The sequence below is a fragment of the Macaca mulatta genome, chromosome 6 (assembly GCF_049350105.2).
Source record: "Macaca mulatta isolate MMU2019108-1 chromosome 6, T2T-MMU8v2.0, whole genome shotgun sequence".
In the NCBI taxonomy this organism is placed as follows: domain Eukaryota; kingdom Metazoa; phylum Chordata; class Mammalia; order Primates; family Cercopithecidae; genus Macaca; species Macaca mulatta.
Window position 1 is genome coordinate 16325619 of NC_133411.1, and position 27552 is coordinate 16353170.

A 27552-nucleotide genomic window follows, 5' to 3' on the forward strand; every position below is an offset into this window, starting at 1 on the left:
GTGAGTGGCAGGCAAGTGAGCATGACCGCCTGAGCTCCGCCTCCTTCACATCGGTGGTGGCACTGGATTCTCATAGGAGTGAAAACCCTATTGTGAACTGTGCATGCAAGAGACGCAGGTTGCATGCTTCTTATGAAAATCTAACTAATGCCTGATGATCCAAGGTGGAACAGTTTTATCCTGAAACCAGCCTCCCCTACTCCGTCCATGGAAAAATTGTCTTCCACGGAACCGGTCCCTGGTGCCAAAAAGGTTGGGGACCTCTGCTCTATAATCTCCTTGGCCTCCAGTGTCTGCCTGTATCCTAACTCTGGCTTCCCTGTATCTGGCCACCCTTTTATGGTTCTCCTTCAGAGCGTAATCTCCTTGAAGGCAAAAAGGAGACTCTAGCCTCTGTAGTCAGGGGTCTTAGAGAATGTCTGGCATATTCATAGACACTCCAGGTCTACAAAAATTAGCTGGGCATGGTGGCGCACACCTGTAATCCCAGCTACTCAGGAGGCTGAGGCAGGAGAATCACTTGAACCTGAGAGGTGGAGGTTGCAGTGAGCTGAGATCATGCCCCTGCACTCCAGCCTGGGTGACAGGGTGAGACTCCATCTCAAAACAAACAAACACCCATAAAATTACATTTATTAAATTAAATAACTGCCTTAACTACGAGATCATGTTCATTCATTTTTGAGAGTCAAGTGACCCTTCCTTTCATGAAATAATGGTGATACCCTGAGGTCAGGAGTTCAAGACCAGCCTGGCCAACATGGCGAAACCCTGTCTCTACTAAAAATACAGAAATTAGCGGTGTGTGGTGGCAGGTGCCTGTAATCCCAGCTACTTGGGAGGCTGAGGCAGGAGAATCGCTCGAACCTGGGAAGTGGGTGGGGAGGCAGTTGCAGTGAGCCGAGATCACACCACTGCACTCCAGCCTGGGCAACAGAGTGAAACTCCATCTCAAAAATAAATAAATAAATAAATGAAATAATGGTGATAGGAATTCATAGTTTTTTGTTGTTGTTTTTGTTTTTAAGTGCTCTTACTTGGCAAAATAAACTTATCATACTGAGTTGAAATCCCACTTTTTTTAGACTACTGTGGAATCCCAATGCCTGAGAACGATTGCTGTGGAGAAAGGAGGAAGCAATAAAGTCCTGGGTCTCTGAGAGCAAACAGGGAGGTGCCTTTAATGGATGATTTTAGTGGAGACTGCAATAACAATTCCTGCTCATAAATATCACCCTTTCCACTGTGCCCAGCTTACTTTGAGTAGCCCTTGAAAATAGGACCTAAAATTCATGAAAGGACTTCCCCTTTTATTTAAACAAAATGATTGAGGGCTTCATCTTTGAAAAAATTCTGTTCAGATGGGCACCCTGCTAGGGTGACTTGGATGGGAAGAGGATGTGGGTGTTGTGTGCCTTTCTCCCACTGGCACATTGTCTCAGTCCCTTTGGGCTGCTGTAACAAGATATATAGACTGAGTGCTTTGACACAACAGAAATTTATTTCCCATAGGTCTGGAGGCTAGGAAGTTCAAGATCAAAGCGCCCATAGTTTTGGTGTTTGGTGAGGGCTCGATCTCGTCTTCAAAGGTGGTGCCGCCTTGTGGTGTCCACACAGCAGGAGGGGTGAACAGCTTCCCTCCGGCTTTTCTTTTCTTTTTCTTTTTTTTTGAGATGGAGTTTTGCTCTTGTTGCCCAGGCTGGAGTGCAGTGGTGCCATCTCAGCTCACTACAGCCTCTGCCTCCTGGGTTCAAGTGATTCTCCTGCCTCAGCCTCCCAAGTAGCTGGGGTTGCAGGCATGTGCCACCATGCCTGGCTAATTTTGTATTTTTAGTAGAGATAGGGTTTCACCATGTTGGTCAGGCTGGTCTGGAACTCCTGACCTCAGGTGATCCACCTGCCTTGGCCTCCCAAAGTGCTGGGATTACAGGTGTGAGCCACCGTGCCCAGTCAAGGCCTTTTTTTATAAGAGCCCCAATCTCGTTTCTGAGGGTGGAGCCCTCATGACATCATCATCTCCCAAAGACCTCACCTCCTAAAGCCATCACCTTGGTGATTAGGTTTCAACATATGAATTCTGTGGGGACATAAACATTCAGACCATAGCACACAGGTGACTTAATTTTCTTGGAAATGATAGGAGACTCTTGCTTGGGGAGCACACATTTCTGAAGGATTTGAGTAAGGCAGCCAGAATTTCTGTGTAGGGGCATGGATAGGAAGTGAGGGGGTTGGGTGTGGGGAGACCAGAGCACTGCCTAGGAAGGCCAAGGGTATTTAGCTGAGAGAACGGGGTAGTGAGAGAAAGTCTTACATGAAGAGGATGTCCAGAGGCATATTGAACAAGTGCAAAAAGAGACAATAAAAGGATAGGGAAACCAGATTTTACCTGTTGATCTACCTTGAAGCAAAAACCCAAACCGAAATAAACACAGAAACCAAAAAGCAAAACTCCCACAACGTCATCAGAAATGGGCTATTTCCACATGGAGTGGCAGATGAGCTGATGGAATTCTTATCGTTTCTCTATTTCAGGAAGAATAGAGTCATGAGGGATGTCTTTCTCACTGTGTTCATATCATTGTCTGATGATTAGAATGACTGACATGATAAATGCAGGTAATTACAATCCTTTTCTTACACACATTTCACAACATTCAGCCCTACACAACAGAATTGATCTTGTATTCACGACTGCAAAAAGAATATCCTTGTATGGCTGGGCGCGGTGCCTCACGCCTGTAATTCCAGCACTTTGGGAGACCGAGGTGGGTGGATCACCTGAGGTCAGGAGTTTGAGACCAGCCTGGCCAACATGGTGAAAGAACGTCTCTACTAAAAATATGAAAATTAGCTGGGCGTGGTGGTGGGCACCTGTAATCCCAGCTACTCAGGTGGCTGAGGCAGAATTGCTTGAACCCAGGAAGCAGAGGTTGCAGTGAGCCAAGATCGAGCCATTGCACTCCAGCCTGGGTCACAAGAATGAAACGCCACCTCAAAAAATAAAATAAAATTTAAAAAAATAATCCCTGTGTAATGCAGTAGATCACAGAATATAATGTAGTTATCCACGTACCATGACCCCAGAAAGGGCTTGGTGTGTGGCTGATCTCTTCTTTATTGCCCCTTGGGTGAGTCATGAATCATTGCTCCCAAGAAACTCTGACACACTTTCTAGCAAGTAGTATTCACCATCATGATAGTATAACTACCATTCGCTGCTAAGTAGTGCAAAAATTAAAAAAGAAAAACCGCCTTTATGAGGTAACAAGCTTTAGAGCAACAGCAGATTGTATGTGATTATAGCAGCTGAAACGATTTTGCCATGTAATGGGCTTATGATGTCTGTTGTATAGTGGCTTTTTTCTGAGCCATATAAAGTTAAAATTACCAATGGTCAAGTATCAAATCTGCTGGCATTTCACATCTGTAACTGTTTCAGTAATTAAAAGGAGACAAGGACTCTGGCTGTCAAAGGAAAGAATGACCCAGGAATATATATATATGTATATATATATATATAAAAATTTTTTTTTTTTTGAAACTGAGACTTGCTCTGTCACCCAGGCTGGTGCAATCTTGGCTCACTGCCACCTCCGCCTCCTGGGTTCAAGCAATTCTCCTGTCTCAGCTTCCCCAGTAGCTGTGACTAGAGGCACGTGCCACCACGTCTGGCTAATTTTTGTATTTTTAGTAGAGACGGTGTTTTACCATATTGGTCAGGATGGTCTCCAACTCCTGACTTTAGGTGATCCACCTGCTTGGGTCTCCCAAAGTGCAGGGATTACAGGCATGAGCCACCATGCCCGGTTTTTTTTTTTTTTTTTTTTGAGACAGAGTCAGAGTCCTGACCCAGGACAGTCTCACTTTTCTCCATTGAGGCAGGGGAGAGGCGAGGCCATAAAGAGGGCAATGAGATAAGGATAGGAGGCAGCAGAGGATTTCAGGGTGTGGACTTTAGAGTCGCACTGTCTGGGTTTGGGTCCAGCTCGGCCTCTTATCAGCTGTGTGACCTTGAGCAAGTTACCTAACCTCTCCACGCCTCATTCCCCCAAGTGAAAATTGAGAATAACCATGGTACTAAGTCATAAGGTTGTTGTGAGAATTAAACAAGTTTATAAGGTGGTTGTGTTCAGCATGCTATGCAAATGAATGTTTGCTACTTCTGGAGGAGGCATAGCAGGAAAACTGCTCTGGTGTAAAGATGCAGGGCAGATTGGAGGGTGCCTGGGAAGCGGTGTTGTTGTCTGGGCTAAATACCTGAGATTGTTGTCTCATGGCCATAGAAAACTAGGATGCAGACACACAAAGAGTAAGGTTCAGAGAAGTCTAATAGGTGAAAGAGAAGAGCTCTTTGCGGCAGACTGGGGTCCCAGAGAAATGGGTTGCTGCTTCTGCAGTGAAATGCAGAGCATTTTATAGATGAGTTTGAGGAGGTGGTGTCTGATTTACATAGGGCACAAAAGATTGGTTGGACCTGGTGCGCCATTTGCATAGGGTGTGAAAAACTGGTTAGGGCTAGGTATGTCATTTGCATAGGGTGTGAAAACCTAGCCACCCTCACCCTGATACTTTATTATGCAGACGGATTCTCCACCTGGCTGGAGCCATGTTTTTTTTGAGACGGAGTCTCGCTCTGTTGCCCAGGCTGGAGTTCAGTGGTGTGATCTCGGCTCACTGCAACCTCTGCCTCCCGGGTTCAAACTATTCTCCTGCCTCAGCCTCTTGAGTAGCTGGGATCACAGGCGCCCACCACCGCACCCGGCTAATTTTTGTATTTTTAGTAGAGATGGGGTTTCGCCTTGTTGGCCAGGCTGGTCTTGAATTCCTGACCTCAGGTAATCCACTTGCCTCAGCCTCCCAAAGTGCTGGGATGACAGGCCTTTGCCACCACGCCTGACTGCCTGTTTCTTTACTGTACCCATGGTGACAAAAGGAAGATGGAGCCTCTATGTCGAATATACCTGGACCCCAGGTAGCCCCTTTCTATTGGCACAGCAGCCGGTGTTCACCGGTGCAAGCTTCCAGCTTGCTTATATATGTTAACAGCTTGATTTTTCAGGTTACTCTTTGTTAGAAAATAAATAATTTTGGGGACTGTTTTTGTTCAAAGGGAAATTCCGGCTGGGCAAGGTGGCTCACGCCTGTGATCTCAGCACTTTGGGAGGCCGAGGCGGGCGGATTGCCTGAGCTCAAGAGTTCGAAACCGGCCTGGGCAACATGGCGAAACCTGGTTTCTACTAAAAGGAAAAAAAAATTAGCCGGGCGTGGTGGGGGGTGCCTGTAATCCCAGTTACTCGGGGGACTGAAGCAGGAGAACTTGAACTCGGGAGGCGGATGTTTCCATGAGCCAAGATTGCTCCATTGCACTCCACGCCGGGCGAGAGAGCGAGACTCTGTCTCAAAAACAAAAACAAAAAAGGCTGGATGCAGTGACTCACGCCTGTAATCCCAGCACTTTGGGAGGCCGAGGCAGGCGGATCATGAGGTCAGGAGATCGAGACTATCTTGGCTAACACGGTGAAACCCCGTCTCTACTAAAAATACAAAAAAAAAAACCAAAAACAGCCGGGCGTGGTGGCGGGTGCCTGTAGTCCCAGCTACTTGGGAGGTGGAGGCAGGAGAATTGCTTGAATCCGGGAGGCGGAGCTTGCAGTGAGCTGAGATCGCGCCACTGCACTCCAGCCTGGGCCACAGAAGGAGACTCCGTCTCACAAAAAAAAAAAAAAAAAAAAAAAGGGAGGTTCCGCCAAGGGCTCTGTTGCCCTTACTATCTGCTTTAATAATTTCTTTCTAGCTCCTGTATCACCTGGTCAGGGACCTCTGGGTCCTCACACCACCTTCACGGCATCACAGAGGGCCCGAGGCAGGTGGCCTCTGGAGGGCCCCCAGACCCTAAGCAAGAAACCCAAGTCTGGAGAGTGGAAGCATCCTTTTCACCAGACTTAGCAGTGTCCTCCGTCTTTTTCTCTACGGTTTATATTGTTGGTGTTTTTAAATGTAAAGACGTTTTTCCTGATTATGAAGATCCGGAGTAACTGCAGCACTATTTGTAATAGCTAAAAATTGGAAACAACCTAAATGAATCATTCCTATAAATGTTCATTTCCCCATAAGGGAATGAACAAGCTAATTATGGGGTATTTGTTTGAGAAATACTCCACAGCAGTTAAAATAAATGAATTGGTTCAATACAGAGCATCCTGAGTGGCTCTCAAAAATCTAATGTTTAGTGAAAAAAAGTAAATCACAGTGTGATAAAATTTGTGTAAGTTTTGAAGAACACCAAAAGGAACACTATGGGATGTTTATGAAGGCAGAAACTTCTAGGAAAGTGTGCAAACAGTCCGGGTACCGTGGCTCATGCCTGTAATCCCAGCATTTCAGGAGGCTAAGGTGGGCGGATCACTTGAGGTCAGGAATTTGAGACCAACCAGGCCAGCATGGTGAAACCCCATCTGTACAAAAATACAAAAATTAGCCGGGCCTGCTGGCATGTGCCTGTAGTCTCAGGTACTTGAGAGACTGAGGCAGGAGAATTGCTTGAATCCCGGAGGTAGAGGTTGCAGTGAGCCAAGATCATGCCGTTGCACTCCAGCCTGGGCACTACAGCGAGACTCTGTCTCAAAAAAGAAAAGTGTGCAAACATAGATGGCTGCATGCTGAAGAAGAGAGGGGTCTGGGATGGGGAGCAAGGAAGACTGAAACTCCATCAATAATATTCTATTCCTTTATTAGATATCTGAAGTGGAAACAACAGTTAATTCTGGGTAGGGGAGTCATTATTTTTCTGTTTAAAACTTTCCCCTTTTAAAAATTTTTTCATGCCCATATTAGAAAATTTAGAAAATACATTTATTTTTATTTATTTATTTATTTATTTTGAGACAGAGTCTTGCTCTGTCGCCCAGGCTGGAGTGCAGTGGTGTGATGTTGGCTCACTGTAAGCTCCACCCCTGGGTTCATGCCATTCTCCTGCCTCAGCCTCCCCAGTAGCTAGGACTACAGGCACCTGCCACCACGCCTGGCTAATTTTTGTATTTTTTTTTTTTTTTTTTTTAGTAGAGACAAGGTTTTACCATGTTAGCCAGGATGGTCTCGATCTCCTGACCTTGTGATCCACCCGCCTCGGCCTCCCAAAGTGCTGGGATTACAGGCATGAGCCACTGTGCCCGGCCTATTTTTATTTTTTATTATACTTTAAGTTCTAGAATACATGTACAGAAAGTACAGGTTTGTTACATAGGTATACATGTGCCATGGTGGTTTGCTGCACCCATCAATCCGTCATCTACATTAGGTATTTCTCTTAATGCTATCCCTCCCCTAGTCCCCCACATCCTGACAGGCCCTGGTGTGTGATGTTCCCCTCCCTGTGCCCATGTGTTCTCGTTATTCACCTCCCACTTATGAGTGAGAACATGTGGTGTTTGGTTTTCTGTTCCCGTGTTAGTTTGCTGAGAATGATGGTTTCCAGCTTCATTCATGTCCCTGCAAAGGACATGAACTCATCCTTTTTTATGGCTGCATAGTATTCCATGGTGCATATATGCCACATTTTCCTTATCCAGTCTATCATTGATGGGCATTTGGGTTGGTTCCAAGTCTTTGCTATTGTGAACAGTGCTGCAATAAAAAAAAAAAGGGGCTGGGCGAGGTGGCTCATGCCTGTAATCCCCACACTTTGAGAGGTCGAGGTGGGTGGATCACCTGAGGTCAGGAGTTTGAGACCAGCCTGGCCAACATGGTGAAACCCCGTCTCTACTGAAAATACAAGAACAAAAAAAAATTTATCCAGGCATGGTGGCAGGCACCTGTAATCCCAGCTACTTGGGAGGCTGGGGCAGGAGAATCGCTTGAACTTGGAAGGCAGAGGTAGCAGTGAGCCAAGATCGTGCCATTGCACTGCAACCTGGCAACAAGGGCGAGGCTGTGTCTCAAAAAAAAGAAAAAAGGAAAAGAAAAGAAAAAAGCATAAAAAGTAAGTAACTAGTATTCAGATGTAATGACCATCATCACTTTTTTCTGCTGTGATGTGTGTAGATGTGCGTTTGAAATTGTAGTGTGTATATAGTTTCGTAAAATGCTTTTAAAAACGTAATGTATTATATTTTCCTATGTTAAATGTTCTATAAACACATGCTTCTCAGCAGCTACAAAGTAGTTCATCTTCTGTACACACCGAAATTTATTCTATCATTTTTCTATAGGTAGATATACAAACTGTTTCCAACCTTTTGTCACTGTAAATAATGGGCTGTGAACATTGTACATTTCTGATTATTTCCTTAAGATATATTTCTCTCTACATATTTTTATATAGATATATTTATATTTAATATTATATTTGATATATATTTTTTTTCTCTATATATTTCTATATTACTAGGAAGAAATGCTGGCCAGACAGGTTCAAAATGTATGGGCATTTTTAAGGCAATTGATACGCATTGTCGAACTGGTTTCCCAAAAGGTTGAATCAATTTAAGCTTCTTTAGTTGGGTATCAAGTCGCCTGAACTCACCCCACCTCTATAGCAAATTTGTTTTTCCTGGGCCTCTGGGCTTATTTTCTTTTGGATTTCCTCTAGCAGTGGTTCAGACCTCAGGAAGGGAGTGGCTTCTGGCTGGAGAACAGGCTTGGTGGGCGATTTCCCTAATATTTGCTCCTGTGGGAACCTCAGAGCCAACCCCCTCCCTCCCATGATTTCAGTCACTTCCAGTCATTAGGTTGAAGGCCTGTCTTGTTACTGCTCACCACCTCCTACGCTGTGGCTGACACATGTACTGGAGTCCTTCAGAGAGGAGAGACAACCCGTTACTTGGTAGTTTGCTGTCTTATAGGAAGCTAAGGACAATACTCAGCAAAAACACAGATTCACCCTAAGTGACTGTCCCTTTCTAACTGTCATAATCCAGCCCTGATGGTCACTGTCACTGGCAAAAATCCTTTCCAAATGGGAACACTGCTCCCTATCTGAAATTGATTCTAGTTAAGGGGCCACTGATGAGTATCATCTGGCTCAGCAGGAGAACGAATGGGTTAGTCTTGGTCTGTTAACATTTACAGATATTTGTTATCACCCACATTCCAGGGAATTTGTTGACATAAGCCCCAACTATTTTGAAAGAGCATTCCACCTTGGGATCCTGTACTGCTTTTAAATTTGTGTCTGTATAAGGCAGTAATTATTTGCACATTCAATGGTAAGATTTCCATCCATTCAACATTTAAAGTAAAAAAGTAGCTGCCTCCCACTGTTCTCGGGATAAATAGCTACAACCTCACCATGAGCCACAAGCCTGTCTGGTTTCCTCTCATGAGAACGCTCCTCTCCCGCCTCCTCGACTTTCTTTCTGGCTCTCAAACACAGCACGTTCCCCCAGCCTTGGGGTCTTTGCATGTGCGATTTCCTTTGCCTACAGTGGTCTCCTTCCTCCTAGAAATTGCTCCTGACTCAGCAGATTCCACTCCAGCACCCTCCTTTGCCCAGTCTTATTAGAATCCTTTAGAGGAACTCCAAAACCCCATCTGCAGGCAAGGCTTCCCTGATGCCCCAGACGAGGTCTGGACTCTTGTTTATATTATCACAGCATCTGGTGGTTTTGCTTGTGGTGCTTTGCAATTTGTAATTCTATGTTTATCTGTGTCATCAGAGTTGAATGTCTGTCTCTCTCATTGGTATATGAGGGCTAGGCAGGAAGGGACAGCTTTTTCTTATCACCAAAAGCTCGTGGCCACCAGCACAATGCTGACCAGATAGGTGCTGAATTGATGCTTGCAAATGAGTAAATGGATATTGACATGCTGCTGCTGATGGCTGGGGAGGGGTTAGTGGGGTGACTGAGTGTCCTGGCATGCAGTGTTTTTTCTATTTTATTTTTATTTTTTGCAGGGGGATACATTATTTCTCATGCTATATAAGAGTGCCTCTCAGGGGGGAGACTTTTTTTTGAGACAGAGTCTCGTTCTGTCGCCCAGGCTGGAGTGCAGTGGTGCGATCTCGGCTCACTGCAAGCTCTGTCTCCCAGGTTCGAGCAATTCTCTGCCTCAGCCTCCTGAGTAACTGGGATTACAGGTGTGCACCACCAGGCCCAGCTAATTTTTCTATTTTTAGTAGAGATGGGGTTTCACCATCTTGGCCAGCCTAGTTTAGGATAATATCTTACATTTTCTTCATCCGAAGACACCACTGACTTTAAGATGATCATCATTTAATAATAACTTTTCAGTGAAAAAAATCCAAACCAGACCAAATAAATCAATAAATAAGATAAAACGCCTCACTATAGCTCCTGCATGTTGATTTTAAAACACATGTTGATTGTAAAACATACTCAATTTCCAGGCATGTTAACATGTTAAAAAAAAAAAATGAACATCTTTAGAATTTAGACAAAACGTGGCAATGCCTACCAAAAAGGATGACTGTCCAAAGAGATGATGCATGTTCATCATTTTGCCACGTGCCTGGTATACCTGAAGCATTTGTTACTGTGAATGCTATCTTTTCCTTTGAAAGGGTTCACTTGTTTTCAGTCTGTGGCTTGTGTATTCCCAAGGACGTTAAAGGGCTCATGCCTTCTATTTCTTTATAAATTCCAACTCCCCTGCCCCCGCCCAGTATTTGGTAAGCTGTGGTGAACACACCGTAGATGTCAGTATTGGAGACTGATGGAGGTATCCGTGCCTTGAAGAGAAAGGCTGTTTCGGACCCTGCTTCCTGCTAGGGAGGAGTGAAGGGAAAGAAGCCAAAAAGTGGGGAACTGGCCTTCCTCAGACCGTCTGTGCTCAGGATCTGGCTCCTTTGCTAAACAATCAAGGGAAGAAAAGCCCCCTGTTTGGTGGGACTGCATTCTCTGTTGTGGTCAGGATGTTATTGTTGTCTTTTCTGTGTTTTCACGGAATAACATTACAGCATGTTTATTCTCAGAGATCTTTGTTGGCTGTTTCCAGTCCCACTGCCACTGCCTGGCCCAGGCCTTCATGACTTCTTGCTTGTCCCATGCAGTTGCCTCCCAGAGAGTTTCCTGCTGGTAGACATTTCTCTCTGCAGCCAGCCCGATTTAATTCAGACGAGATCGGGCGTGTTTGGGGTGATACGGCAGTAGACTGACCCAATTTAATTCAACTCCATACAAATGAGCGAGGTACTGTGGCTGGGTTCATCTAAGTTGTGAAGATGCTCATCTTGCTCCCCTGGTCTCTTGCAGAGACTGGTTAAGCTGCAAATGCTGGTAGCCACAGAAAGCATTATTCTCATGAACATGTAGAGAGTAAAGTACGGTCTGGTGAACAAAGCTTTGCTTTCTGAAGTTGTGTCTCATTCCAACATCCTTGTATTCCTTCTCTTCTCAGCCTTGATTTGTTCCTGACTTCCTGCCCAGCCTCAGGGTCTTGATTTGGTCAAGCCTCAGTTGCATCTGATTTCTGGAAAAATCTTTGCTTTTACCTCACTCAGCACACTGTCTAGGCTTGCCACACAGCACATGATTCCATTTTCCTATTTTGGAATATACTCAGACAAGCACAAAGCTGATTTCTTTTCTAGACTATAAACTCCTTGAGAGCAGGAGCTCCATCTCATTTACCTTTACATTGTAGTTTTTATGTGGAGCATGCATAAAATGAGGAAGTTGCTTAGTGGTGACTGAAACATCAAAAGGAATGTATTATAGGGTTTCAACTTAGGTGCTAAAAAGCAGTAACAAGATATTTCTTTTTTTTTCTTTTTCTTCTTCTTCTTCTTTTTTTTTTTGAGATGGAGTTTCCCTCTTGTTGCCCAGGCTGCAGTGCAATGGCACAATCTCGGCTCACCGCAACCTCCGCCTCCCCGGTTCAAGCAATTCTCCTGCCTCAGCCTCCTGAGTAGCTGGGATTACAGGCATGCGCTACCATGCCCGGCTAATTTTGTCTTTTTAGTAGAGATGGGGTTTCTCCCTGTTGGTCAGGCTGGTCTCAAACTCCTGACTTCAGGTGACCCACCTGCCTTGGCCTCCCAAAGTGCTGGGATTACAGCCGTGAGCCACCGCGCCCAGCCGTAACAAGGTATTTCTTACGTGTCCCATAAATTAAATCTGGGGAAAAAGCGATCCCTACACAGTGAAGGGATCTTTCTTTTGCAACAATCATTTCTTTTTTTGTGTGTTCTTCCTTTGAACTAATGTAATGGTGCAAAGGGGCCTTTCTTTTCTCTGATGGACAGAGGAGGGATGTATATACTGTCAGATATACTATTTTAGCAATGCGTCCATTCATGCATGTATCCAATGCTCAGAATGCAGCCAGTATATATTTTAAAACCAACACTGGTGCTTTATGAAGGGTGGGTTGAATTCAGACGTAGGCGCAAGGAGGCAAAGGCAGGATCAGCTATGGCTTGGTGACCCGGACTTAGGTCCCAGATGGGTGAGGTCAAGCCTCGCTGCCTTCTCAGCAGTGGTTCCCGGGGCACAGTGTGAGAATGCTAAACAGCCTCACCCTTCAGAACTACCAGCTTTCAAGAAAACAGGTGGCAGAGAGAATGGCTCTAAGCCAATGACCTTGTGGCATCTGGAAGCAGAAATTCAGTGTTTTAGGGTGCGCTAACAAAATAACTCGGTAAGCAACGTAGCCTGTTGGGGTTTCCATGTTACATTTTATGGATTCCTCAAGTTTTAGGTGATTTTTTGAAAATAATAATTTATGGCACATTTAAAACTTATGTATGGATGTAATTTCTAAATCCAATTTCTTCTTTTTTTTCAGTAACCAAATTAGATTGCCATCTTTACCTCGTGGCAGACACGTGTTTCCACGCGCAAATAGTCACCCAACAAAAAACGATTTGGTTTTACTGCCTGATAGATGATTTCCAGATTTTTGAAAATTATCAAAAAGTCAAAATAGCAATTTAAAATTTTTAAAAATGTGGAAAAGCCTTTGTAAATATTTGAATAGGGTCAGGGGTCAATGGATGTGGGTTTCAATTCAACCTCAGTGTGGAGTGGATTAAACTTCATGGTCTTGAGCATCTTTCCTCCTCTCAGTATCTGCCTCTGCAGATATAAAACAGAAACGAAGATGACAGACAGCCCCTACACACTGAAAGGATGTGAAGTAAATAAAATAATGCATGGAAACATATCCTTAGACCAACGGTCACTTCTAGGTTTGAATTAAATCATGATCCTAAGTTGTCTTGGGTGCTGTTCTTTCTGCATAGATCCCTTATAAAAGATTTCTTTCTCAGTGACAGATGACGAGTAGCTCATCTGTCAAAAACTATTCTGTAAAATTCATTTATCTTTCCATCCTTCTCTGCATTATTGCCTTTATTTTTCAGGCACTGCAAAAGTGGCCTCATTTTCAATGGCAGGCATTACTAGAGGGGTCATCCTGTCTGTGTGTGTTCCATGTCACCCCTACCTGCTGGTAGCCGTGAGTGGGTCCCCAGTGCTGGAGACATGGTTTTCTCTTCTCAGTGCTGGCCTCACAGGTAATGGTAAGCCCTAGAATTGCTCCAAGGCAAAGAGGTTTTAGGGCAAGACACTCTCTAGTCTAATTTTTCTTCCATTATTTCTACTGGATGCTAATAGAAACCAACAGGTGAGTAACCTCTTATCAACCTTTGGGAAATGCCTACCTGGTTTCCTAGGTAGAAGCTATTCAATGAGAAATGTCATTCTGTAGTTCTTTCTGAGTTTTGCGATTTTTATCACAGCCAAGTTATTTGCCTTAAGGACTTTTCCAAACCCATTACTTTCCTATAAAATATTCTCAATTGAAATAATACACTTCTCATTATGTAGTTACTTTCATTGCTGGAGACTCAAAAATACTTGAAAAATCTTTTAGACTCCTCTTCAAGGACTATTTTTACCATTGTAAAATTTACATATGGTGATATATAGCAACTGTTTTAATAGCTTACAGCCATATTAATAAAATCTAGACATAATAAGACAAAAAGGACTCTATATCTCAATGATAGCACAGTGCTTGCTTAGAAATGCTGAATAATCACTCTGGCTGGAATTGGAGCAGCAAAGGCATTATTTGAAGAGCATTATGTGATGCCTAATGACCTAGAGAAGGTATGACCAAGCTTTCTGTCTAATTGGAAAACACCCTTCCTTCTGATCGGGTTTGTGGGGACAATGCTGCTGAATGCCACGTTTTCTCATTTGCCTTTTTCTTTTTATTTATTTATGTATTTATTTATTTTATTTTACTTTAAGTTCTAGGGTACATGTGCACAACGTGCAGGTTTGTTACATTTGTATACATGTGCCATGTTAGTGTGCTGCACCCATTAACTCATCATTTACATTAGGTATATCTCCTAATGCTATCCTTCCCCCCTCCTCCTCCCCACAATAGGCCCCGGTGTGTGATGTTCCCCTTCCTGTGCTTCAGCAAAATCAATGTGCCTTTTTCTTTTTTTTTTTTTTTTTGAGACGGAGTCTTGCTCTGTGCCCCAGGCTGGAGTGCAGTGGCGCGATCTCGGCTCACTGCAAGCTCCGCCTCCCCGGGTTCACGCCATTCTCCTGCCTCAGCCTCCCGAGTAGCTGGGACTACAGGCGCCCGCCACCTCGCCCGGCTAATTTTCTTGTATTTTTAGTAGAGACGGGGTTTCACCGTGTTAGCCAGGATGGTCTCGATCTCCTGACCTCGTGATCCGCCCGTCTCGGCCTCCCAAAGTGCTGGGATTACAGGCTTGAGCCACCGCGCCCGGCCAATGTGCCTTTTTCTTACACTTACATAAAGGATGCCAGCTTTAGGGTAGATCTCATATAATCACTGGTGAAGTATTGCATCTCAACCCCTTCCTCCTAGACTGCAAAGCCCATCTTTGAAGGGTTCCAACCTTATCTACCCAGAGGTCTGCTTAATCCATTGGAGCGGCCAACCTTGCAGGGGGTGTGATATGAGGGCTAACCTAGCCTAATGCGTTATCACTCTAGCCTCGCCAAAAACCCACTACCATCATTCAAAATAATCCTTTGTAAATTTCAGCACTGGTATGGTTTGGATATGTGTCCCCACCCAAACCTCATGTTGAGTCATAATCCCCAGTGTTGGCGGTGGGGCTTGGTGGGAGGTGACTGGATCATGGGGGCAGATGTCTCATGAATGTTTTAGTAGCATCCTCTTGGTACCGCCCTCAGGATAGTGAGTGAGTTCTCATGAGATCGGCTCATTGAAAATTGTGTGGCACCTCCTCACCCGCTCTCTTACTCCTGCTCTGGTCATGTGAGGTGCCTGGTCCCACTTCAGCTTCTGCCATGATTGCAAGTTTTCTGAGGCCTTCCCCGAAGCTGAGCAGATGCCAGCATCATCCTGCCTGTACAGCCTGTAGAACTGTGAGCCACTTAAACTTCTTTTTCATTACAAATTACCCGGTCTCAGGTATTTCTTTATACCAATGCAGGAATGGACTAATACAAGCACATTTTCTTTAATATATTTAAAATTGTGACACCTGTAATCCCAGCACTTTGGGAGGCCGAGGCAAGTGGATCACCTGAGGTCAGGAGTTCAAGACCAGCCTGGCCAATATGGTGAAACCCTGTCTCTACTAAAAATTCAAAACGATTGGCTGGGCATGGTGGTGGGTGCCTGTAATCCCAGCTACTTGGGAGGCTGAGGCAGGAGAATCGCTTGAACCTAGGAGGTGGACGTTGCAGTGAGCCGAGATTGCACCATTGCACTTCAGCCTGGGCAACAAGAGTGAAACTCCGTCTCAAAAAAAAAAAAATTGTGTTATAGCAAGTCATTTTTTAGTATTACATGTAAATAGAGGAAACTATTTGCTCTATGTGAGTGTATACTGCTATACTATATTGTTAGAAAAGGAACCTCCACAAGGACTTGCTCTAGCAACATGGGCTTTTCTAGAACCAATATTTTTTACTTAAAAATAGTTGATAAGTCAATGTTTAATTCCATCCATCCTTCCCCCAGGGGAAAGACTTCCTGGGCATTAAGAATATTTTGTAATGGCCAGGCGTGGTGGCTTACACCTGGCCTGTAATCCCAGCACTTTAGGAGGCCGAGGCAGACGGATCACGAGGTCAGGTGATCGAGACCATCCTGGCTAACACAGTGAAACCCCGTCTCTACTAAAAATACAAAAAAATTAGCCAGGCCTGGTGGCAGGAGCCTGTAGTCCCAGCTACTCGGGAGGCTGAGGCAGGAGAATGGCCTGAACCCGGGAGGCGGAGCTTGCAGTGAGCCAAGATTGCACCACTGCACTCCAGCCTGGACGAAAGAGCGAGACTCCGTCTCAAAAAAAAGAGAATATTTTGTAATTACATAGTTATTTTATGCTTAGGATGTCAGTGCCTGAAATAATTCATTCCAATAGAGAAAGAATGTTTCCTTTCAACTTTAGCAGTAAATTACGATTTTTACTTAAGATTGAAATCAAGTTGATGATAATTGTGTGGCTGAAATACCTAGTCTGTTATGTCTTTTACCATGCATTTTAACAAAGGATTTATATTGGTCTTACTGTTGTCCAACTGGTATATATACATGTTTAGTTAGTATTTATTTATTTAGAGACAGAGTCTCCCTCTGTCACCCAGGCTGCAGTGCAGTAGCCTGATCTTGGCTCACTGCAACCTCCGCCTTCCAGGTTCAAGCGATTCTCTTGCCTCAGTTTCCTGAGTAGCTGGGACTACATGTGTGTGCCACCACGCCTGGCTAATTTTTGTATTTTTAGTATAGATGAGGTTTCACCATGTTAGTCAGGCTGGTCTTGAACTCCTGACTTTGTGATCCGCCCACGTTGGCCTCCCAAAGTGCTGGGATTACAGGCATGAGCCACCGTGCCTGGTCTGGTATATTTTTACCCAAGGACTAGATTATTCGTTGCTAGTGGGTAAGGAAAACAACTTAAAGTTCCTTTGTAAGTTGTCTTTCAGCACATGGAGAGGTGGGGGTGCAGCCCATACTTACCGTAGGGGATAAGCCAGATGTCTGGCACTGAAATGGAACATCTGTCAGCATTTGATTGTGTCATAGACAATGCCCTTGCCACACCTGTAGTTAATGCTTGAAGAAAAACTGTGACGTGTATTTAATGGAATGTAGGTGTGCCAAATGAAAACAAAAATTTAAGGATTCTGGAGATCATATTTATACTTGTGTTACTATTTCTCTTTTTGAAATGTGTGTGAAGGAATTAACAATTATATAGTAATATAAAAATTATCCTGTGGGCCGGGCGCAGTGGCTTATGCCTGTAATTCCAGCACTTTGGGAGGCCGAGGTGGGTGGATCACGAGGTCAGGAGATCGAGACCATCCTGGCTAACACGGTGAAACCCTATCTCTACTAAAAATACAAAAAAATTAGCCGGGCGTGGTGGCGGTCGCCTGTAGTCCCAGCTACTTGGGAGGCTGAGGCAGGAGAATGGCGTGAACCTGGGAGGCAGAGCTTGCAGTGAGCTGAGATCGTGCCACTGCGCTTCAGCCTGGGCGACATAGCAAGACTCCACCTCAAAAAAAAAAAAAAGAAAAGAAAATTATCCTGTGAATGCACCCAGTAATATGACATATAACTTGACAACCAGTGGTGATAAATAATTGCTCTAAGTTTCTTCAGTTTTTTTTTTTTTTTTTTTAATATTTCCTTCCTACCAGTATTCTGTCTGTGAGACACCAGATGTTCTATAAGCCTGTGGTCTACGGTAGCATTTCCCCAGAGGATTATTATTCTCAGAACTCTAGTGTCTCATGAAATGGTATGTTAATAGTTATTTCATGAAAAAAGGAGATATGTATTCATGCAGACGATTGATGGTTTGACTTAACAATTTTTGTACTTTACAGTGGGTTTATGAAGGTATTAAATGCATTTTTGACTCAATGTTATTTTCAATTTATGATTGGTTTAATAGGACATAACCTCATCATCACTTCAAGAGCATCTCTCTGTCTCTCTGTGTGTATATATATATGTATATGTGTGTGTGTGTGTGTGTGTATATATCTCTCTCTCTCACAAAAAGACTTATTATAGGGAATTGGCTTGTGTGATTATGGAGGCTAGCAAGTCCCAAATTTGTGATATGAGCTGTCAGGTTCAAGACCCAGGAGAGCCAATGGTGCAGATGAAGTTCAGAGGCAGTTTATTGAAGAATTCCCTCTTGCTTTGGGAGGCCCGTCTTTTCCTTCTGTCAGGCTGCTTGAATGAGACCCACCACATTATGGAGAGCAAGCGCTTTACTCAAAGTTCACGAACTTAAATGTTAATCTCATCCAAAAACACTCTTCAGGTTGGCACATAAAATTAACCATCACACTGGCGAAAAACAAGGGGTGGTGGGAGTGGGAGGGAGAGAAATACGGCATGTTATGCACGTGACAGTCTCCTCATGGAGGGGGAATCACAATACAAATGAACATAAAGGCCCTGAGAAGTCCTGCAGTGAAGATGTCTTTTTATATTTGTATAACCCCATCTTTCCCAAATTTATTTGCTCATGGAAACTCCCCCACCCCCAATGTTTTTTCTGTGAAAATGTATTACCATTGTGCTGGATTACTAGTATTCAGAGGAACACAGGTAAAAAAAACTGGTCTATAGGACACTATCTGTTCAGGCAACTGGATCATTTGGAGATAAAATTGATAATATGAGCTTCATTAACTGAACCTAGTAGCCTAGATGGGTATTTATCCATTTAATGTATTGGCTATATACTCAAGTGTAGATAGAGCGTCTCCTGCATGAGATTCCACACACGGCGGGTAACGTATGAAACACTAGTGCACTTATGAGTATCATCACCACGAACACAAAATAAGCATCTGAGAAAGATGCCAAAATAAAGGGAACCATAAGTAAAGAAAAACAACATCACCACTTGCATATTCATAGGCTTATGATGTATATATTTTTTAACTTAAGGAGATAACAAAGCATCTTTAATCCTATCATCCTGGAAAACCTGAGTATCTCAATGCAGAAAGGCATGAAAATATCGTATTATTTGATAAAAATTTTCTGAAGCCTACATCCAAGTATGTAACAATCCTAGGTAATCACTGAAACTCTCAAGCTGTATAACTTTATATGAAAACAAATGGTAGATTTGTACAGTTAATTCTTAGATGATTATCACATTGAGATAGTAATCATTTCACCATGAATGTTACTAGGTTGGTGCAAAAGTAATTGTGTTTTTTGCCATTTGAAAGTAATGGCAAAAATTGCAGTTACTTTTGCATCAACCTAATAACTCCTTTTTGTCCCTTTCTCCTCTATCCATCCCCAGTCATTAACTCTGGCACATAGCAGCAGAGGAGAACATTGGAAAGAGTCCAGTGGAGCAGAGAAAGGTGGGGAGTGGACGATCGAGGACAGCCAGGTCTTGATTTGGAAAAGATGCCCGTGGAAAGGACACTCACTGAAAAGGTGACCTGTGTACTAAATAATGAAACATAGATTTTACCCGCCATGAACACGTGTAGAAGCCCTGAAGGCTTTTCAGCCAGGAGTGATGAGAATAGACCGGCATTACAATCATTCTGACACTGAAACATAGGTTAGTGAGTGGGGGTTATGGGAATTTAGGAGAAATTAAGTCTTAGTATGCTTTTTGGGGTACCTATCCTACCTATCTTATATATTTAATAAGAGCATGGCTTCTCGAGGGCAGGTATATGTGTTTATGGCTGATAAAAGAAAAACTTCAGCTGAATTAAATTTAAAGGAGTTGGGCTGGGCACAGTGGCTCACACCTGTAATCCCAGCACTTTGGGAGGTTGAGGCAGGAGGATCACTGAGCTTGCGGGTTCAAGACCAGCCTGGGCAACATGGTGAAACCCTGTCTCTCCAAAAAGTACAAAAATTAGCCAAGAGTGGTGGCATGCGCCTATAGTCCCAGCTACTAGAGAGGCTGGAGCAGGAGAATCGCTTGAGCCTGGGAAGTGTAGGTTGCAGTGAGCCAAGATCACGCCACTGCACTTCAGAATGGGCAACAGAGCAAGACCCTGTCTCAAAATAAATAAATTAATTAATTAATTAATTAATTTAAAGGAGTTTAATTGAGCAATGAACAATTCGTGAATCGGGTAGCCTCCTAAGCCAGGGTAGGCTCAGAGACTCCAGCAAAGCCACGTGATAGAAGATTTATGGACAGAAAAAGGAAAGTGATGTACACAAAATGGAAGTGAGGTACAAAACAGCCAGATTGGTTACAGGTCGGCATGTGCTTTATTTAAATGTGGTTCAAACAGTTGGCTACATTTGATTGGCCAAAACTTGGTGAATTGGCACAGGGGTGGGCCAATTCAAACAGATTGTGGGCTACGATCTGTTTACACTTCCATTGGCTATAGTACATAATGTCCCGAACTTAAAATATTTCAGGTTGAGCTTAAAATATGTAAGAAGGAAGCTTTAGGCTAAACTTGATTAAACACAGTGCAGTCTGTTCTGCTATAATGTGAGTTTTTGGGGAAAATTTTGCTCAAGTGCAGTTTGTAAATAAGAGAATAATGTCGGTACTGAACCCAGTTTTGTGTCCTTCCAAATGTTCTCCGCACCTGTAACCCCCTCTTCCTGGCCAGACAGGCTTTCAGACAGCTCATGCAGCTACCTGGTCTTCCAGCAGAGCTGGTTGTCTCATCCTCTCATCCTCCCCTGGGTGTGAGGCCATGGTCAGGCTCTAGAGGCTATGAGAGCGATGACATTCTGTCCAGCTGGACCCTCTGGGGCTCCGGTTTCCCTGGCGGCTATCTGGGGTGGGATGCCACCTGGACGTTAGCAGAATTCCTGCACTGTGAGGTAAACCTTAGCAATGTGGGACGGGAGGCAAGAAGAAACTGGCAGGTCAATTGCCCACCTTCCTTCCGCCATATTTCCTGAAATGTAGTAATTCCCTGTGACCTTTCTGGAGATGGCCCACATGACCCAGGGAGCCAGGGCTGTTTTCATAAAACTGTGGCCGTCTTGGTAACACAACTTTAAATTCCTTCCCTCTTCCCCTCACTCACTCCCCTTCCCCCATCACTCCTCCAAACACCCACACCCAATAACCTGAAAGTTTTGCCTCAGGGCTGTTTTCCAGAGAAGGAGGTGAAGACGATGTCAGTGTAAGACCGCGGAAGTCATTTTGGTTCATAAGTGATTTTTCTTACACAAGGGAAGCCAGAATAGATCATGGGAGTGGAATTATAACCTTCATCAGGAAGCGGGTAAGCCTCCAACTCAGCGGCTGCCCAAGCAGTAAAGGCCTTTTGGCTGAATTTTGAGAAAATTAAAATGAGGGCCTGTTTCTGGAGCCCCACCTTGAGAGACACAGCTTTCGGCTAGGTTAGATGGGGCTGCCTCTGGGCCCAGATTTGCCACAGTCCCACCGGCCAGGAGTGACCCCTGCATTTGCGTTCCTCAGCACTCCCAGCTCTGCTCTAACTGAAGTGTGGCTAACAAGTTTACTGTGTTGTTTCTGTGCTTTTTTTGGAGATGGAATCTTGCTTTGTCACCCAGGCTGGAGTGCAGTGGCACAATCTTGCCTCACTGACCTCAGCCTGCCGGGTTCAAGCAATTCTCAGTCTCAGCCTCCCGAATAGCTGGGATTACAGGTGCCTGCCACCATGCCCAGCTAATTTTTGTATTTTTAGTGAAGATAGGGTTTCACCATGTTGGCTAGGCTGTTCGTGAACTCCTGGCCTCAAGGGATCAGCCTGCTTCAGCCTCCCAAAGTTCTGGGATTACAGGCCTAAGTCACCGCACCCAGCCAATGTGCATTTTTAACGGACCAGTGGCAGCCTCCAGCCAGGCTGAGCTGCCTGCATGGTGGGTTCCAGTTGTCTCCCCAGGAACTAATTACGGTTTTTGTGAGTACTCTGGTTACAAAGTTGCATAGGTTTGGAGTGGTCTGCCTAATCCTATTTTTCTCGGAAAGGCTGTAATAAGTGTGTGATTTTTGAGAATGTTGAGGTATATTCAGGTATGCCTATGTTGCAATCTAGCAGAAATGTTGGTTTCTCAAGCAGATGAAAAAAGACCTGTGGAATGAATAAAATGCTTTAAAAATTATTCCTAGGGATATGGAAAGTGACATTCACATGATAGTATGAATATTTTTAAAAACTTTTTGTTTAGGGAGGATTTTAAGCCCTTAAATTGTAGCTATTTTTTAAAAAGCAAACATTTCCCCATTGCAGCGGTGTACCACTGGATAATGAGATAAGAATACTGTGATGAATATCTTTCCGTAGCCCCTCTGAATCCACTCCTTTCTCTTTTTCAGTGTGTTCTGTGCCCTGGAAGGCTGGAACTGGAAGGCTGACTACATCAGGGACGACTCTCTTGCTGTAGGGCTTCTTGTTGAGTCCAGCCAATGCCAGACAAATGAGGGAATCCAAAGGTGGGAGAAGAGCGAGGTGGGCCCACTCCTTTGTTTGTTTGTTTGCTTGTTTTTGAGACGGAATTTTGCTCTTGTTGCCCAGGCTGGAATGCAATGGCACAGTCTTAGCTCACTGCAACCTCCGTCTCCCGGGTTCAAGCGATTCTCCTGCCTCAGCGTCCTAAGTAGCTGGGATTACAGGCATGCACCACTATGCGGGGCTAATTCTGTTTTTTTTTTTAGCAGAGACGGGGTTTCTCCATGTTGGTCAGGCTGGTCTCGAACTCCTGACCTCAGGTGATCCGCCTGCCTTGGCCTCCCAAAGTGCTGGGATTACAGGCGTGAGCCACCGTGCCTGGCCTGCCCACTCCTTTGTTAAGACTCCTGGTCTGTCCGTGCCACCCATTTCCTGCTGGTGAGGCAGGAGAATAGGGTCTGGAGGCAGGGAACCTGAGGCCGATTCACGCTGACTTCCTAGAACTAAATCAAAAGGAAGCCTCCAACTTTCCACACCTAAGTAACAAAAAAACACGTGGCTACTAACCGCCACCCCCACTCCCCGCCCCATTTTCTGGGTGGCAGAGGGAAAATTGAAAGTATCTCTGGTTGGCTGCTTTCTGCAACCAATCAGACTGATAGCCTGCCCAAGTTTTCTTTGCCTAGAGGCGTAACTTTGTAACTTTACTTGCGCCTCTGACTGGTTGCTTTCCACAACCAATCAGATGCTTGCATAGGGTGTAACCTTTGTAACTTCACTTCAGCCTCTGATTGGTTACCTTCTGCAACCAGTCAGATGATTCCCGGCCATTACTTTATCTAGGTAGGGTGTACATCAAGTAAGGAATGGGAAACTTCGAGGGTATTTAAACCCCAGAAAATTCTGTAAAGGGTCGCTTGAGCCCTTATGCTTGGGCTGCCCCCACACTGAGGAGTGTACTTTTATTTTCAATACATCTCTGCTTTTGTTGCTTCATGCTTTCCTTGCTTTATGCGTTTTGTCCAATTCTTTGTTCAAGATGCGGGTAACCTGGACACCCACTGGTGACGCTGGGACCCTGACTAGGAAACACCTTTCTTTGAAGGTTTGTGTATTTTCTAACCTTCAGCAGATGAATGAGTGAGGCAACTTCAATAACCCTTGTCATGTTCGTTCTCTGTACAGGAAGCATGTAGTTAGAAATTAATAACTGGGGAAATGGGAGATATTTCATTCTGCCTTCAAAGAACAGTAGAGTATCTCTTCCTTGGCAAATGTGTAACCATAAAACATTATAAAATGCATTTGAAAAAGTGCCACTTAAAACATAAGTCAATCTGTTTTTTGATGATTCAGAATATACGTTGGTAGCCCGCAGTGTCTCAGGAGTCATGATTATGACTAATTGTACTAAATTGTGTGGAAAGTCTGGTTCATGGGATATAGAGAACAGAATTTTCTATATTTTGGGTGTGCTAATCCTGCATGTCTACTGTAAAAATCCCTTATGAACACTGTTAAATTATAATAAAACAGGGACCCAGCAAAATGACCCCATCAAAAGTTCTGTACTTTTAAAATAAAATCAGAAGTATTATCAAATGTCTCCTACATTCCAGACACTATTATGGTTTGCTTACCATATTTCCTTTCATCTTCAGGACAACCCAACAAAGTGGATTTTATCATCTCTCTTTTGTAGATGAAGGAACAGGCTCAGAGAAGTCACAGGTCCAAGGTCACACACCCAGTAAGGGGCAAAGCCTGGATTAGAGGGTGGGCCTGTTTGGTTCCAAAGTTCATTCCCTTTCATGAGACCAACCGCCATTTTGAAGATCATCAAAAGGGAATTCTAGAACTCAGAACTTTTTGGCTTTTCTGAGCTTTCATGGTTTTGAGTGATCCTGAATAGGTGCATCCCAGCAGACTGTGGAAGCGAGTCCTTCTCTTTCCGTTCTTCTAGAGAAGCCGATTCTTATGATTTAGGCATCGCTGTGTCATTACCCACTGCAATGACATAACCTACCGAGATTAGCTGGCAAGACAATCCTTCACGGTGATGGCCGGCAGGCACCACACTGTGAGATCCTGGGACTGAACTTTTCACCCGAAGAAATGCAGGAAGCTGTCCTGTCGGGCAGTCACTTACAGTGCTGTGCCTTGGATCATGGGGTTTTAGAGCCGGAGGGGAATGCCTATAATGAAAGCAATAACTTCTATTTACTCACAAAGGCCTGTCTCAAAATAGTAGGCTACGCTTGGCGGGCAAAAAGGCAATCTTGATTTTTCATGTCCCATAAACAAGGCAACAAGCTCTTGTGTGAGAAGGTAAAATAAAGGCTTAGTTTTTCAGTATTTTATGTTTCTCAGATGTACATCTGAGTATGTCTTAAATCCTGAAGGCTGGCCCAGACCTGGAGAATTAATCCCAGCTGGTCTGGGGGCAGTGGTGAGTGGTGATCAAGCAGGATAGCACACGAGAAGGAGGCAAGTTGCTGGGTTTCCATGTGTGCTTTGCATGGAGCTTGCAGCTGATCAGCCAGCAAGAAAGAGAAGCAGTTGAGAGTATGGCCTCTGGAGAGAGACTGCCTGGGTTCCTATCTTGACTCTGCCACTCACCTCTCTGAGCTCAGTTTCCTCCCCTGTAAAATGGCAGTAACAAGCACATGCACCTCAAGGGGATGTCCTGAGCCTTGCTCAGGTAACACATGTGAAGCATGGAGAATGATGCTTTGAACAGGGTAAGCCATCTGTGTTAGTGACAATTCTTATGATTTTCATGTTTTCAGAGGCTCAGAAATATGAATCAACCTGTGATATGGTTTGGCTGTGTCCCCACCCAAGTCTCATCTTGAATTGTAACTCCCATAATTCCCAAATGTTGTGGGAGGGACCCCGTGTGAGATAATTGAATAATGGGGGTGGTTTCCCCCATACTATTCTCCTGCTAGTGAATAAGTCTAATGAGATCTGATGGTTTTATAAGGGAAAATTCCTTTCTCTTGGCTCTTATTCTCTCTTGTCTGCCACCATGTAAGATGTGCCTTTTGCCTTCTGCTATGACTGTGAGGCCTCCCCAGCCATGTGGGACTGTGATTCCTTTAAGCCACCTTTTTTTTTTTTTTAAATAAATTACCCAGTCTTGGGTGTGTCTTTATCAGCAGTGTGAGAATGGATTAATACAACCTGTCTGAGGTCCCACAGCTTGTAAGTGCATGCATTGGGACTGGCGCCACCCAGAATAGGTGGAGGGTGTAAGTGGCCCCCATCCTGAGACTGTCTAGGAGACTCTGAAGTTAGACCAGGGGAAACCAGACACAAGTTCATGGTGCCAAATGCAAGAGTCAATATTGAAAACCAGTTCCATGTGAGATTCCCCCTGAAGAGAATGCTGCAGATCTGTGGTTTCAGGTACGCCAATTTTGAAATATTCTTTCTTTCTGCTTCCATGGTTCTTCTGCTGAGAGAATTTGCTCTACTGAGAAAGGTTGTGGGTCATGGCAGTAAGCCATCAGGAATAAAGGTATTCACAGTCTTTCCAGTGTCTGTTCAGTGTGGAATCCCCAGCTTCTACAACACTGCCGGGCATGTATTAGTATTCACTCATGTTTATTAAATGAATATTTATTAAACAAGTGAATGAATGGATGAAGGGAGAGAGAGACGACTTAATGAATCCAAGTTTTGCGTACCAGGGGAAGACAGACCCGAGCTTAACAATCACTACTCAGTGTTCCCTAGGCTGAGGCCAAATATGGCTCCAGGGGAGCTGGCTGAGCGACCAAAGCAGGGTGTGTGAATGGCAGGTTCTCTTCAAAGACTGCATACTCCCCTTCGTCTCCATTCCTGGGGTGGCTGCTCAGTGTGTGGACAGTGGACCCACCCACATGGGACTCACAGAAGGGCTTTCAGGACATGCAAAGAGAATCCCTGGTAGATGCATTTTTCACTTCCATGGGTCACAGTGGGTCCTGGGACATAACCAAAAAACACATTGTGGCCTCCATCCGGAGATGGGGGTGGCGGAGAGAAGCTGGCCCAGATACACCGGTTGGAAGGCTGTTGCAGGAATTCAGGTGAGAACTGAAGAGGGCTTGCGTTCAGACACAGGTGGTGAGAATGGCCTGGAGGGGATGTGTTCTGGAAATCTTTGTAGGGTGGATTGTCAGCATTGATTGGATTCATCACATCCTGCCCTGAAGCCTTAGATGTCCCCAAATAAAGTGAGTTTATAGTTTCCAGCTGAGAATGTTGGCCAGCTACCAGCTATTGCTAGGAACTGGCTTTTTTAGAATGGCCACTCTAGTCATTGTTTTTGAATTTCGGAGTGCCATCTGTTTGGTTCTACGGTGTGTTTCCTTCCATACTTTATAGAGATCTATTGAAATGGCGTTTAATTCAGGATTTTTGCACCTGTGAAGTCACTGTACCTTTTCCCATTAACCTAATATTGCATCTCTTCCCCTCCCCCAAACTTCTCTCTCTCTCTGTCCCTGTCTCTCTCCACCTCCCACCCCATCTCCTTTAGTTATGAATGGCTCCATACATTTCAGGAGCACCTTGCCCTATAACTTTGATTCCAGTGCAAGGAATGGAAAACCTTTGTAGCTCAGAAGCATCTTAAAATTCCTTCATGATTTCCTTGATCTTAATCCATAGGGTAGAAGGAGTCTTTGGCTCTGGTAAAGACAGGTATGTCTGGTGTCAGGGACCCCTATCATTCTAAAAGCAGGTTATCCCTCACTCTTATGCTCCTCCTTTGAAGTCTCTAGTTCTTGTCTAGAACCAGGAAGCTTCCTCAGAGATTTGCTGTAATTGCTGACAGCTTCCGGGCCTGTCCTTGTTCTAGTAGTAACACCTGACTACCAGCCACCATTTGCCCACACCAGGAAGGTTGCTTAAAACAAGGCAGAGAGCAGGCCATGATAAGTCCACTCCAAGATCTTGCTTCACGCTTTCCCCTGGGGGCTTGCCTTCTTGCTATTACCGGTTTTCTGTGCTCAGTTCAAGCCTCAGGCTGGCTGATCTGGGCCTTTCTGCTTTACCTGGGCTTTGGTGCTGGCTTCCTGGTCTCAGTTCTGCCCGAGTTCCAACCTGCACTTCCCTGCCCAGCCCAGACCTGTGAGTGCCATATTCTAATTTATCCACCAGGACTTAGAAACTTCTCTGTTCCCTCTGGTTAGGTTTGGGAAACTGGGCTCTGACTTTGCCACTGCCTTTTCCATGATCC

The 27552-nt window shown here is 44.5% G+C and overlaps 1 protein-coding gene across 18 annotated transcripts in view; it reads left to right on the forward strand.

The window, feature by feature from the left end:
• Positions 1 to 27552, forward strand: part of LOC144341382 (uncharacterized) — a 59931-nt gene that overhangs the window by 21990 nt on the left and 10389 nt on the right. For 5 of the 18 annotated variants that reach the window (XR_013418273.1, XR_013418272.1, XR_013418271.1 and 2 more), the window contains 4 exons: positions 2536 to 2619; positions 19268 to 19407; positions 22250 to 22382; positions 23362 to 23427. Coding sequence is in view for 8 of the 18 variants with exons in the window: in XM_078004627.1 (XP_077860753.1) it covers positions 2614 to 2619; positions 19268 to 19407; positions 22250 to 22382; positions 23362 to 23427 (345 nt within the window). In the remaining 10 variants the exon portion in view is untranslated. Of the gene's footprint in view, positions 1 to 2535; positions 2620 to 19267; positions 19408 to 22249; positions 22383 to 23361; positions 23429 to 23983; positions 25480 to 27552 lie in introns of those variants that run through there. The other 13 variants (XM_078004629.1, XM_078004628.1, XM_078004630.1 and 10 more) reach the window with 7 other exon arrangements.